The following is a 14985-nucleotide window of genomic DNA, read 5'->3' as shown; positions in this document are numbered from 1 at the left end:
GGGTGAGGATAGAAAGCTTAGGATCTGCAGGAGTCGATCCAGTGTGACATTCAATTGAAGAGTGAACATCATCTCGTCGTTGCAAGTTGAAAGAGATTCAACAAAGACCAACAAACAAACGTGCAATATTACCATATTCGGTTGCAAAAGAACCAAACTCAACATACAAATTTTCCACTTAAAATTGTAAATTAAAACTAAAGCCTCAAAAACATTAAGGTATTATATAAGAAACTAAAGTTAAAAAACTAACTATTGGGGTGAGAGAGTGGTGGCCAAATGACCAGAACTCGTCAATGACAACCACACTGAAATTTTCTAATGAAATTATGAAAGGAAGGAAAAACTATACCTAGAGAAAGAAGGGGAAGATATTACTGAACATGTGATTCATATGGTTTTTTTTCTTTTTTTTACCTTATCATAAAATTTATATTTTTCTGGAAAAAAACTACTGATGGTTACTGTTTTTAGGAAAAGCAAGTTAAGGGCTGGGGGGATCGAAGAAGTTAAACTCAGGATTTCTTAATTCAATTTTAATACAGTTGAAGAATCGTCAAGCAATGAGAGCATAGTTGCTCTTCATAACTGGCTTTCTTTTAAAAAATTTGGTATCTTAGCTCATAGGATGAGCATGTTTTTTTTGTTATCCTTAATTCATTAATTTTGATTTTTCAATATTCAATACAACAATTTCTAAGTTGTATTTCAATTCAAATTTGTTAATTTATAATTATTAATTAATAAACAAATGGAAGATATTTTTAGACATAACTTACAGTTCATTCTTGCATGATTTAAATTATAATGAAATATATCCCAGAGATGCTTGCGTCCATATAAAGTTTTTTTTGGTAAAAGATCAAAAACCTTGAAGAATTGAGATAACAAGATTCATCCTTGGATTACACAAGAACCCATATTATTTCCATCTCCATAAACAAACATCAGGGCTCAAGAACTCAAAATTATTTTTTAAAAAGAACAATGTACACATTTAACAGCAATTCAACAAATGCAATAAATTAAATAAAAAATTAAAAAAATTCAGATACAATTTGTACAAGACTAAGGCCAAATGCAGCACACACACCTACTTAACCACAAGAAGTGGACTTTGGATTGTCATCCGAATAGAACTAACTGTAATATGTGATCCCTATGGTCGATGATACACATATTTTGTTCTGGGATCCACAATAAGACCCTTTCCACCATTTACTTCTAAATCATGCCTGCATTATTTACATTTACAGAATATTAGATTTTTTTTTTTCACTTCCATTGTTATCACTCATCTAATAGCAAAAGAAGCAGAAAACTTAACTGGAAAACAAAGTCTGGAATGCTCAGTTGCTCCCGAGGAACATGTCGGAACAGCTGTAGAAGCTTATCAGCATATACTACTTTTTTCCATGTCTTAAAGAAAAATTTAAAAAATTTCAGTCATGTAAAAACAGTTGTATGTTTTATCCATTTTATTATACAAAATGAAATTATACATACCACACCATCAACAAATAATTGCAGAGCAAAAATTGTGGCCCTCAGATGAAAAGAAGGATGGAGAACATATATTGCCTGCACAGAGCAGTTGAAGATTTCAAAACTACAAATACAGAGAAATATTACAAAGATAGATAGTGTTGTTGCATACATGCAGGTTCCGCTGGTGTTTCCGACCAAGTATTTGTTGCAATCTTCTCATCCATCCCAAGTTTGGTTGACTGTTGATCATAGAAACAGTATATAATAAGCCTGCCTAGTTTCACAAACCTGTTATGAACAGAGAGAAAGAAATGGAAGGGAATAGAGAGAATAGACAGAATTCAGAAAGAGAAGTAGGCATTAGAAAACGAGAGAGAGAGAGAGAGAGAGAGAGAGAGTTGTATTTCTTGATTGACCATTGAATGAGTTACAGATCAGTCTCTCTACTCTAGTCAGTGAGCTTAGTAACTGCTTCTAACAGAATAACTGCTACTCTGTTATTTCTGTTATTCCTTCCTCTCCAACTGTATTACAATCAAGACTTATTTCTAAATCTTCTTCTCTTATACATAACAAATCCATACATCCATCTTTGGTTCAAGAGAGAGTATGGACCATTGCCTTTATCCACTACATGGCAAGTACCCAACTATCAGACTACTAGCTGGCAGTAACAATACTTCTATGTTACTTAAAATACAAGGAACATAAAAAATAGTAATGTTCTAGTCCACGACATACTTGAAAAGCATGCACATATATGGACATCTGATTGACATACAAATTACAATTCCCACAAGGCCAGGACTTACAAACTGAACTTGATTGCAAATCCAACAGGACAGCAAAATTAAAGAAACTGACGACTAAGAAGAATAAGGTGGTTGAAAATATGAAGAACACACTGTATTGCTATTATATTAGCAAATCAATTCCCCCCCCCCCATTTCTCATTTTTGAACAACAAAAATTTTATCCAACATACCAGATTTCACATTCATATACTGGTTTCATCATGTAAGAAACTAAGAATTACAAACAATAAGTGAGATGAAAATTATCCATTAAGAAAGATAAAATTTCAAGAAAATTTCCAAGTGAACCTTACAACAATACTTACAGCTGTAAAGATGCTGCAGAATGGAAATATACAATGGTGTAAGGCTTCTGTATTATGGGCTCAAATTCCTGATATTTAGTAAATGAGACATGATATTAGCACAAACTGGCAACCGATTATTGATAAAAGACATCGAACATCAAATGGATTATCCAAAGATAAAAAGAATAATATCAGAAGACCAAAAGAAGGGAGCGTTTTCCAAAATTAATTTGCACAAGGACCTCTATCCAATAAATCAACTAACTGCTGCATAATCCAGTATTCTATCAGCATAAGCTAATTAAAAGGGGAGAATGAAGCATGGGTAATCTAATTACCTTCACAACATGAAGAACAAATCGATCCAGATCAAGACATCGCAGCAAAAAATGTGCTCCCACAACAACCATTACAGGACGTCCCTCACTGTCTACCCCACCACGATAACTGAAATATGAAAAAAAGAAGGCCTAATGGGCTAACATAGCTATATACTATACAAGAACAGCCCAACAATACATGAAACAAATAACTTTTGCATTAGAAAAGAAATGTGAAATTTACAGAAAGGTTATAAGGCCAAAAGTAGTAATTGAGCAGGTCAAAATCTCATAGAGAGGAGCTGACTTAAAGTTGCAATTCACAGCTGTCAATTAATGTATACCAATAGTCCCCAGGGAAAATTAAATTATCAATTAAGGAAAAAAAGGAAAACAAAAACCAGAATTTCTCAATTAGTTAAATTTCACAATTAATAAAATATTTCAAAATCTAAGCAACCATACAAACAAGCAAAGATGCATATGCTTACACAATTTTCATCTCTGCAAGTTCAGAAAGATTAAGAGAATTTGCTTTAGCAAGGGATCTGGAGTGAAGAGAGTATTCTTCAGCAATAGACAGTGGAGGACCACCAAGATCACCAAATCCAAGCATTTTAGCAAAGTTCCATCCACTCTGGGCTTGAGCAGTTTTTTCCCATTGCTCCTTGCGCCTCTGATCTGGATCCTTAATTAATGACATGAAAGCTGGATCCAAATATGAATCCAAGTATGACGAGTTTCTGTAAGGATAATAGCCTTCAGATGAATATGGGCCAGAGAATTTTAATGCCATTATGAACCATTAGTTGAATATATGAAAAAGGAGAAAGTTCAAACATAGAAAAAATTTGATACTTAAATTAATAGAAAATAACACAAAAACAACATGCCATAAGATGATAACATGGGTGCCAGGCAACATTTGTCAGTACTTCATTCTTGTAAAACAAAATTGACCCATTCAACCTCTTTCTAGTAAGCAAAAATAAGACCTTTAAAAATCACGGAAGTATTGCAAATCCTTAGGCAAGCTGATATTTATTAATACAAAAAAGAAAAAGAAAAGAAAAAGGTATGTCAAAATAGCATGTATGTATATTGGTGTTCACACCAAAATATCAACGTTTTTAGCTTTATACCTTCTGACATGAAAGCTGGATCCAAATATGAATCCAAGTATGCTGAGTTTCTGTAAGGATTACCTTCAGATGAATATGGGGCAGTAGAATTTTAATGCCATTATGAACCATAAGATGAATATATGAACAAAGAAAAAGGTTCAAAATTGAAATATTGATACTTAAATTGATAGAAATTAGCACAAAAACAACATTCCATAAGATGATAACATAGGTAATGCAGAGGTAGGATTTGTCAATACTTCATTCTTAATTGACGCAGTCACCTCTTTCTAGCAAGCAAAAATAATATCTTTAAAAGCACGGAAGCATTGCAAAGTGCAAACCCTTAGGCAAGCTGATATTTATTAATACAAAAAAAATAAAAATGGAAAAAAAGGTATGTCAAAATAGCATGTATATACATTGGTGCTCACACCAAAAAATCAACATATTTAGCCATATATGTTCTAAAGTTAAAAGAGACTACTATTCTCCTTCAAAAGTCCTTCCATTCATTCACTCAACAAAATCCAAGAATTGGAGGGAGTAAACCTAAACATTTTTCTTGTCTCTGAATGAGACACTATTTCACCCTCCAAATCTAGACATCATTTTTTTTTTTTTTTGAGAACGCCACAGCTACTACTGTTTTATAGTTAAATGACCAAAAGCCAAACCGAAAAAAGTAAAAAATTTGCTCTGCTTCTGGCTTCAAGATGCAAAATTTTTCAAAAATTCTAGTCAGAAAGCACACATAAACATCAGGAGGTAAAAAAGCATCATGTATCACAAGGAAAGGTAAGGGCAGCAATCTTCAGTTCAACCTCATCTTTCGACAGTGTTTCAGGTTGTTTCTTGTGTCAACTTCTCAGAAAACCAATTCTATAAGAATTCGAGGACATATATCACAAGTAACAACAACAGAATAAAAAGGATTCTTTCATTCAAAGGACAAAAAATTTGTGGTAATGGTAAATAAACTGAAGTTGTAAGTCCAATTACAAAGTGCCCAAGGTGCACAGTTTGCCTCATACTCTGTCACATACATACATAATGCTGTCCTGATCTCCTTTGCAGGTATGGAAGTCAGGTTTGGATCTGAAAGATGAGAAAGAATACAGGATAGTTGGTTGTGAACAATCTCTCCGATGCCTAGGCCAGTAGATAGTTTATACTTTATGGAGCTACAAGAATAAAGATAAAGATAATAGAATGAGAGACATACTTGGAGGTGCCTTTATATAATCTCAGTTAGCTAAAGTTTTCTGGAACTAGGAATCCTTATAGAATCCATCTCAGTCCTAAATTTCTTAATAGAGATAGACTAAGAGTCCTTCGTTGGTACAAACATGCAATCCATGTAGGATGTGATGTCTTTTCCTGATAAATAGTTGCATTGATATAAGATTCTTTATTCCTTGCAGTCCTACATTAGTGACCTAATATCTTTGTTGTCTACGGTCCGGATTGGATTCTTGTATGAGATTCAAACGGGATCCTTGTCTAAGGTTCAGACTAGATTCATGTCAAGTGTTCAAACTGGATCTCCATTTGGGGTTTGGATAAGATCCTTATCTAAGATAAACTTCAAATATGTAGGAGATCTGGTAAGGAAACTTTGCTCAGACCGGGTGTGAGGATTGGTTGTGAGGTTTAGGTATAGTTTCTTAATCTAGGGAATTAAAATTGTACAATGTTGTACTAGATTCCTAAACAATATCCGGCCTTAAAAGTGCAGCTATTTGCTCTATTGGGTTGAAGTACAACATTATACTCGAACTTCACAACCAATTCTCACCTGATCTAGGCAAAGTTTCTCTAACTAGATCCCCTACATACTCAGAGCAGGATCTTGTCCAAACCCTAAACGTAGATTTGGTTCGGACCCCAAACATGAATCCAATTTGAATCTCAAACAAGGATCTGGTTCGGACCATAGACAATAAGCATATCGATTGCTAGGGTAAGACCTCGAAGAACAAAAAATCTTATATCAATACAATTACTTGCTAGGAAAAAATATCATATCCTATATGGACTGCATGTCATTACCAATAAAGGATTTAGCTGACAATCCATGATTGAGATGGATTCCACAAGAAATTCTAATCCTAGAAGGACTTAGCTGACTGAGGTTATATAAGGACGTCTCTAAGTGTATTTCTCGTTGTACTATCTTGACCTTTTTTCTCAAATTTTCTATAAACTATCTACTGACTTAAATATCGGAGAGGTTGTCCAATGTCCACAACCAACCACCTGGTGTTCTTCTCATCTTGCAAATCTAATCATCCAAACCCGACATTCATATTGACAAAGGAGATCAAGATATTATGAATACAAACTACAGGTAAATAAAACAATCCCCAAGGAACTACTCATAGAAAGAAATACAATACATCTCTTACACCAGTAAATGACAAGATTATATATTCTAAGTACTAGCTTATATATAATCTTATACAATTTAATACATTGTCCAAAAATTTAGAAAGGGACAAGAAATAAAATGCAGCAAACTTCTCTGAAAAGTTTATAACAATGACCAAAAAAGTACGCAATGGAATGTAGTCAATAATGTTTGATTTTGCATCATCTCATGTAACTAACCTTTGTACCAAGCCAACATCACTGACAGGAGGGTCAACTTCTACTTGGGGAGGTTTGGGAACAATTTTCTTGGGTAAAGGCTTAATTCTGATTTTACGTTCATCTATTATTGTCTCACCATTCTCATCCCCAACATCGGCTGGAAGCTTTAAAATTGCCACCTCCTCTTCATGTTTGTCTCGAGGAAAGTAAAGTGGAAGCAATCTGCATTGTAAATATTAAATGGAATAATGACTAAATGTGAATGATCCTAACAAAAGTATAGCCACTTAGGGAGAATAACAAAAGCCCATGTCAAACTAAGGCATCATATTTATTTATTTAAATATACAATACATCTGTATCCAGAAGGCAATAAAAAAGAACACCAGTATAGGAATACCTCTTATATATTTCAGTATCAATTGTTGTGGTTGTACAAAAGACAACAGCAGATATTTTATCTTTATGCTTCTCAAGAAGACGCCGTACGGTCCCTGAAAAAAAAAGAAAATAAAAGATCAACCAGACAGCTGAGAATGACTCGATGACAAGCAGGCTTTTGATCATAGATGGTGTGAACAGATGCATTACTTTGTGCACATTATATCTAATTTCATCGAAAAATATTTGCATCTCTTGTACTAAAAAATGGATGGGCAATTAACTTTTCAAGAAATGGGGAAAATATTTTTCACATATTATAGGAAGAGAATAAGGAATAAGTAGTGAAGTGTGTGAGCTTTAGAAATGGAGGGACAAGTGGTTAGGAGCAGTTGAGTAGTTTCAGCAGTAGTAACTGTTTAACTGGCTGCTGGAAGATGAGAATAAATAGAGCTGAATAGCTCCTGTGAGAGGCATTGAAGAAATGAATCAATAATACCAGTTTCTTCCCTCTCTCTGTTTCTTTCTATCTTCTCTCTTCTCTGTGTTCTGCTCTATTTCTTCTGCAAATATCAAAGTTAGGATTTCTATCTAACACATTTTCTTTGGCATATGGCAGCATAAACTAAAATTTCAGGGTCATAGTTGTCAAATGAAAACCTAAATGATTGAAATCCTCATTTTGCAAATCAAAGCTTGGAAATCAAATCATAAGGTTTGGTATAATTCTCAATATGAATTAAAAACAATACATATCCATGTAAAAAAATAAAATGCTTGAAACTTGACAAATATTAGTGAGCTGTGGCAAAATGGAAATGTATTTTCCTTTGAAACAATAAATGTGGGCCATGACACATCATGACCAACTCTAAAATATAAAATGCATAAATAATTTAAATTAAAGAAACGATTGAAAGGTACACTGCATCTCATATTAATATCATAAAACTTTCAATATTTATATTTCATATCATATCACCATATGCAAAAAAGATTAAAAACCTATGTAAACTCTTTTTTTTTTTACGTTTGAATTTTGAAATCTATGTTTCATTAAGCCTTAGTTTTCAATACCTTGAAAAGTCTTCTAAAAAAATAATAGTAAAATTTCAGCACAGATCATTTCGTGGAGTCTTAATAATCAAGCTCAGGTCACAGTAGAACTTGAAAGAAACATGTTAAATAGTTTTGAACCAGTTGAGTCCAATGAGCAATCAGTTTCCTTGATGAGGAAAGAATCGATAGAATTAATTGATTCAACAGACTGACACTCAATTCACATATAATTTTTATTCAGCCTACAAATTTGAATTGCTAGGGCAAGGAATCAACTTGAATCATACAATTAAATTAAAGAATAGAACAATTTTAACAAAACTAGACAGGACAATTAAACAAAGAACTGTAATATGTGGGTAGGGAAAAAACAATCTCACTTATAGCCACATGTGCAGCTGATTCGCGTGGATAGCCTTTAGCCTCTGTATATATACAGCCCATAGCAATGCTGCAAGTTTTGTATGTCAAGAAGAACTTAGCTCCATGTTCAACGACAATAAAGGAAAAGCACAATAAACAAAGTAAATGAAAGAGACAATGTAGCATCTGCTACCAAGCAACCTCTGAAGCCCATTTTCAATAAGAAGCTCGAGGCAAGAACGGTAGCAGTGACTCAAAGCATTCTCCGCTGCAGTATGATATTTCACTGCATACTTAGGACCAACTGTATGTATAACTCTCCTGACACAAACACAATAATAAGGGAAAATTAGCTTTTATGGGGAAAGAGAAAAGACTTCTTCCAATGTAATGAATACTCCAAAACAAATTACACCAAATAACACAGTAAAATATCAGGAAGCAAAAAGTAAAGTAAATTGGTGAAAAAATGTAGATTGAATGTGAAATATATACACATTTGGACTATATGATAGACTGCCAAGTCATTAACTATAGCATGAATCTGTAGCATGCAAATTCCATCAAATCATCATTATCTTAATAATCAAGTATCAGTTGGGCATTCATTCAAATGCTTGGACTATCATTCCAATATACTTAATTATTCCAATTCAGTGAATAACACAAATATGTTAATAAAATGATACCACTACTCTAGTCCAACTAAAAGAGTTTGTAACCAAAAAAGACAAAAAAAAGTATGCCAAATCATTATAAAAAAATACATGACTTTTAGAATAAAAGATAAGATGCATCCCCAATGTCTCTACAATATCAAGCAGATTGGAGAAGTTACAATATATAGTGCTGCTTCATTCCCAACATATAAATATGTGATGATATACACACCTAGCAGGGAGGTCATATGCATTGGTAACTTTAGCCATCCCTGTCCGACAACCACCCTGTCAGAAAGCAATTGTAAATCAAATCAATCCCATTCTTGAAACTTTTGCCTCCATAAAATACCTAACAACTCAACAAGCCCCCTTTACCAACAAAAAAGCATCAGGCATATCTTGCTTCATCTTAAAACATGCACATCAAGGTTATCTACTAAAAACATTATTGCCTGTCATCTCTGATGTGTATAAAGATCATATAAAAATGATGAGTGAATTGGAAAAAGTGCCTGTAACCAATGCCTAAAGACTATGCCTCACCAGCCTTGGATGTCAAATGGAAGAAAATGAAATGACAGCCAACAAATAAGCAATAGCATACCAGTGTCGCACATTCTTCCGCAAGACCAGTTCCAGCTGCTGCATGCAGACCAGGACTGCTCTGTGCTTCATCCATATTCTGGAGCCACCAATTTAAAAGCATATCACAGATCATATAAATGACTTGCCAGTCCTTATTAGTCATAGCATTCCCAAGAAAGCAAATCAACTTCCACAAATGAAAATTCTCTGTTGGGGAAAAGGTCTGACTTCAAACTTCTATTGGCTTCAGCATGCTATTCACATGGGGCCTTTAACCAAAATGTGGGGTTTGAAAAACCTATTCACCTTTTAGTGTTGAGTGGAAACTTATTTACCAAAAGGTAGTTTTTTTAGCCAAATGCAAATATAAATCATGTCCGGCTATTTTTCTAAAAAAAATGAGACGCGATTGTCAAATATGTTTAACATTGCACTAGACCGACGCATCCAAGCTGTTTGTTTTTTTTTTTTTAATTATTTTTTCTTTTCAAATGTAATAAAATATTTAAAATAAAAAAATAATATTTTTTCTTTTTTACTTTAATTTGTTACACTTAAATTTTATTTTATTACATTTTAGTTTTGCTTTAATTATTAATACATATATAATTTCAAAGTCTATTTATAAAAATAAAACATGATTAAAATAAAAATATAATATTTTTACATTAAAATACTTTACTTAAATCACGTTTGAAAACCAAAAATCAGCTATAGTCATGATCACATCTGAAAGCTAAAATATGAAAATAACGGTTCATACTATATTTTTATAATAATTTATTAATAAAATATAAAGAGAAAACAAAATAATAATTTATTGATAAATATCTAGAGTCAAAAATACAATACTTTATTGATAAAAATGGTCACCACTGAATTGCAATTATTTTATATTATTTATTTATTTGATTTAATTATTTTTATTTTTAATTGTGTTAAAATTTATCCTTTAAATTTTGCTAGGATTACCTATCCATTTGTATATACCTTTAGCTATAGAAGATAAAATAATGGCACTAAACGTCTTACTAAACTATTCATAGAACACTATTTCAAGAGTTTGTGGCTCAATTAGTAACATTATTAATATGTTAATATTTAATATATTAATTATTAATGTTATTAATATTTTACTTAGTTTTTTAGACAAAAACATTGTGTTGGTGGACGCTACTTAAAAGCGGTGTCCAGCAGCCAAAAAAAAAAAAAAAATTAAAGTAACGTCCAGCAGCATGGCCTAGGAGGGAAGCAGTAGCGTCCAGGCTGACTTTAAATATTTTAAAAAATAAAGAAATAAAATACATAGTCGCTACTTAGAGTTGTGACCAGCATTTTTTTAATTAAAAAAATAGCTAGACGCGATTGTAATAATATTTTGTTATATTTCACAATAGAGATTACAACCTATTTATATATGAGAGACGGTATCTAAACAGGAATGAAAATCAAACCTAATTATACAATCTCTAAAATTAAGTAACTGACCCATCTATCAATATTTATTTTCTATATTAACATATTTACTTCCTATAACCTATAACACTCCCCCTCAAGTTGGAGCATAAATGTTAATTATGCCCAACTTGTTACATATATAATTAATTTCAGCCATAACAACTAACCCAAAACAATTAAAATAAACAAAAGATCAGAAGAAGAACAAAACTCATGATAAGTACCCGTGAACAGTTCTCATGAACGAACATCACCCTAAATCTCCAAATATTATCCTTTATGGGTAATCCAAAGGAATAGAAGCCTAAGTCTCTAAATGTTACCCTTTGTGAGTAACCCAAATGAACAGAGTCTTAAGTCTCCAAATGTTACCCTTTATTGGTAACCCAAATGTTATTATTGGTAAACCAAATGAACAAAGTTCTAAGTCTCCAAATGTTAACTTTTATGAATAACCCAAATAAACACGAGAGACGGTACTATGTAAAAGAATAATATTTTGTTGTATTTCACGATAGAGATTACAACCTATTTATGCATGAGAGACGGTACCTAAACAGGAAGGAAAATCAAGCCTGATTGTACAATCCTTAATTAAGTAACTGACCCATCTATCAATATTTACTTCCTATATTAAGATATTTACTTTCTATAACCTATAACAACCGGCTAAAAACCACTACCTTTGGTCAATAAGTTTTTCAAACCCCACCTTTTGGTTAGAATCCCCTTTACTTGGGAATCTTCATGCTAGAATGAATGTATTAGGGATGGTCACACCAACATGATGAATGGCTTGTACTCCCTTTGAGATGAGAGTGAAATGCTTTTCTAAATGCTTGCAAAAACCACGATTAAACTTCAAAAGCCCCACTCCAAGCAGCAGGAAAATAATGATCACAAATAAAAATAATCAGGCGCATCCATCATTTCAAAATGAAGCAATAGTTGAATTTTAAGCATGGGTTGTGAACCAAACTACAAAGTTCACATACCTCAAAATTAGATGTATAAGCCCACTGAGGTATAGCATAGCATTAAAAAGAAAAACGTTAAAACTTCAGGTTCTAAATTTAGATATTCTCGTGGAAACTGCACAAATAATTGTATCACAGTACACCAAGAAATGCTCAATCATTACATTGTATATCTCCAGCTGCAGAAGTGGCAACAGTTCTTTTTATCAAACTTTACTTTACACATGATATATGACCACACTTCACATGGGTGCATAAGAGTAAATAAAACATTATTCCTTTCCAAATTGAGCATCTCATTTAGCAATCTGATAAAAGGTAAGTGCTTTAAACTCACCTCATTTGTAGAATTCACAACAGCATCCACCTCAAGATTCCATGGATTTCCCCTCCATAAATATATTGTTGAGTTGATTTCATGATCAACTGGAAACCTTGACACCACCCCATTGCCACTATTTTCTTCCTCATTAATAGACGTTAAAGGATCACAGAAATATGAATTGGAAAATGAAGGGTCATCATTATCATAACCAAGTGACAATCTATTCTCTGCATCTGTCCACCGTGGAACTTGATCCAAGGTCACAACAAAATTCCCAGTATCAGTGGGTGATCCACCCCCAGTTGTCGAAGTTGTAGCCCCACTCCAGTACATATTTGCAACTGCCAATAACAATATGAGTTTCTAATTCTTAAGATAGCTTAAGCCAACACTCCTTAGGTTCAATCACTTTAAATCCAAATCATCAATCACCACCCACTTGAATGTGGAAAGTTTTTGTTCTTTTAAAAAAGGACATTAATCAAATAATTCCCCTGATAAAGGAATAAAAAGATGAATCAAACCCAAAGTCATCATTTACACATATACGATCACAATTCCAAAAGAAAAAAAAAAGGCCAAAACAAGTGTCCTGCTCACATACTCACCACCAATTACTCAACAAGCCCACAATTCCTTTTCTTTCTAATAAATTAAAATTCGCATAAGCAAGCATCACTCGACTTTCAATCATCCAAGCTATTGAAAAGAATTAGCATTAAAAATTTCAAAACGAACAAAATTCTCATTACCAATTATACTGACATAGCAATAACACCCAGAAATCCTCAATTCTAATTATATTCCAATATCAACTATGCTAAATAAGAGCAAACAAAAAACACGGTAAATCAAAATCCTCATTTTATTTTCTTCGTCTCAGCATTTCTCATCAAACAAGCAGGCAAGAGAAAACCCCTTCAAACCCTGAAAATGAAATTTCGCAAGAAGAATGAAGGAGGTGGAATTGAGCGGGCGAATAATGAAATTCGAAGAACCAAATAAATCTGAGAATAGAAGAACATACCTGAAAATTTGTCAAAGTATAGTAACTGAAAATGGGGTTTTATATATTTTTTATTTAATTAATTGGGTTATGAGAATTTTCATCGCTGGCTCGAGGTCGAGGAGTTTGCAATTTGCCAAGCTCATAGCCATCTTTTCTTTTTGGCAAGAAAAGAAAATGCATTTCCCGTTAAAAATGTTCGTTGGCCATTTTGGGTCCGATCCAATCAAAATATCAAAAACCGCCCTCCTTTTTTCTATTATTTCCATTTTAGACCACTTTTTTTCTTTTGAATAATTTGCTCTAATTAGCTAAAATACTTTATCTCTGTACTTTGTCCTAATAAATTAGAATATCTCTTAATTTTAAAATTATATTAAAATATTAAAATATTTTTATTTTATTAATTAAAAAATATTCATTAATTTCTATTCAAGGATCGATTAACTTCAATTTAATTTTTTTTATTAATTCAGTTCACGTACTTTTATTTAAGGATGAAATAAGTTTTAACTTTATATTATATTTTTTTAATTTAAAATTAGTATTTTAATTAAAATAAAAATATTTTAAAAATACATAAAAATAATAAATAATTTTAAAAATTATAAAAATAATATTTTATTATTAAAAGTTATCATTATTTTCTGTCTGACTTATCAAAAAAATAAAAATTAAAAAAAATATTATTCTTAATTAACACAATAAGAATATAATACATTTTAATATAATTCTAAAATTATATTAACATTTTAATTATTTAAAACAAATTTAATAGAAATTAACGGATATTTTTTTTAATTAATAAAATAAAAATAAAAATATTTTTTAATATAATTTTAAAACTACATAAATATTTTAATTAATTAAGATAAAATTCTTTTACTTATAAATATATAACAATAAATATTTGTATAACTTGAAAAATTACATAAGATATTATTTTTCTAAAATGAAAATTTTTTAATTAAAAAATTTAATTTTTTTTCATTCCAATCAAAAGAATCGATAAAAAAAATTAATTAAATTAAATTTTTATATATTTTTTTTCAAATAAAAGATTAATAGTAGAAAAGAGTGGATAATATTGCAATTCTAAAGAATTTTCTCGTGAAAGAAATATAATTCATAACTATGTTTACAAACTGCTGACGCATGTTTGTTTTAAGAAATATGTTATCAGTTATATAATATTTAGAATTATTATTTCTTTAATTAGCATGAAAAAATCTGATTTTTTTTGAAAAAAATGTATAAAATATCTAATATAATATGAAAAAAATATGATTTTCAAATTTTGAATTTAAAATGAAGATGGATGAACAATTATTTTTTTTATTATCTTGAATTTGGATTTTTTAGATTTTAAATCTTTATTTTTATTTTTTATAGTTTTTAATTTAATTATATATATTGTAAAGTTGAATCATGTTTTTGTCATTTTAACAATTTAATTTTATAATCATTAATTCTTTTTACCATTGAACTTGGAACTTATAAAATATGCTTACTTGGAAAAATAAATAAATAAATAAATGTAATA

General features: G+C 31.3%; 1 protein-coding gene across 6 annotated transcripts; it reads right to left on the bottom strand.

Annotated features, from left to right (window-relative positions):
• Positions 1-950: 950 nt before the first annotated feature.
• LOC110625085 (protein GDAP2 homolog) lies at positions 951-13623 on the bottom strand. Of its 6 annotated transcripts, none has more exons than XM_043954334.1 (16): positions 13464-13622; positions 12876-13363; positions 12449-12777; positions 9696-9773; positions 9321-9376; positions 8631-8750; positions 8447-8517; positions 7027-7120; positions 6645-6848; positions 3402-3653; positions 2929-3037; positions 2609-2676; positions 1658-1727; positions 1507-1581; positions 1328-1419; positions 951-1235 (listed from the first exon to the last, which is right to left on the bottom strand). In XM_043954334.1, the coding sequence occupies exons 3-16, from the start codon at positions 12767-12769 to the stop codon at positions 1160-1162; spliced, it is 1686 nt and encodes a 561-aa protein (XP_043810269.1). In that variant the 5' UTR covers positions 12770-12777; positions 12876-13363; positions 13464-13622; the 3' UTR covers positions 951-1159. The 6 variants fall into 6 exon arrangements, 5 of the variants coding, with proteins under 5 accessions (XP_043810269.1, XP_021626305.1, XP_021626312.1 ...); XM_021770613.2 differs by having other exon boundaries at positions 13189-13363; XM_021770620.2 differs by lacking the exon at positions 12876-13363 and having other exon boundaries at positions 13464-13619.
• Between the last annotated feature and the right edge of the window lie 1362 nt (positions 13624-14985).

Source organism: Manihot esculenta, chromosome 1 (genome assembly GCF_001659605.2).
Source record: "Manihot esculenta cultivar AM560-2 chromosome 1, M.esculenta_v8, whole genome shotgun sequence".
NCBI lineage: Eukaryota > Viridiplantae > Streptophyta > Magnoliopsida > Malpighiales > Euphorbiaceae > Manihot > Manihot esculenta.
Note: the sequence above shows the minus strand (reverse complement) of the source record. Positions and strands in the feature narration are given on the sequence as shown.

What these genes read in the sequence shown, in the direction of transcription:
- LOC110625085 (XM_043954334.1), bottom strand. Translation starts at nt 12,769, where the DNA reads ATGTACTGGAGTGGGGCTACAACTTCGACAACTGGGGGTGGATCACCC. An exon ending in CGGAAGAATGTGCGACACTG is followed by an intron (nt 9,377 to 9,695) that starts GTATGCTATTGC and finishes GCTTTCTGACAG; the next exon opens with GGTGGTTGTCGGACAGGGAT. An exon ending in ATTCCAGACTTTGTTTTCCA is followed by an intron (nt 1,236 to 1,327) that starts GTTAAGTTTTCT and finishes TAAATAATGCAG; the next exon opens with GCATGATTTAGAAGTAAATG.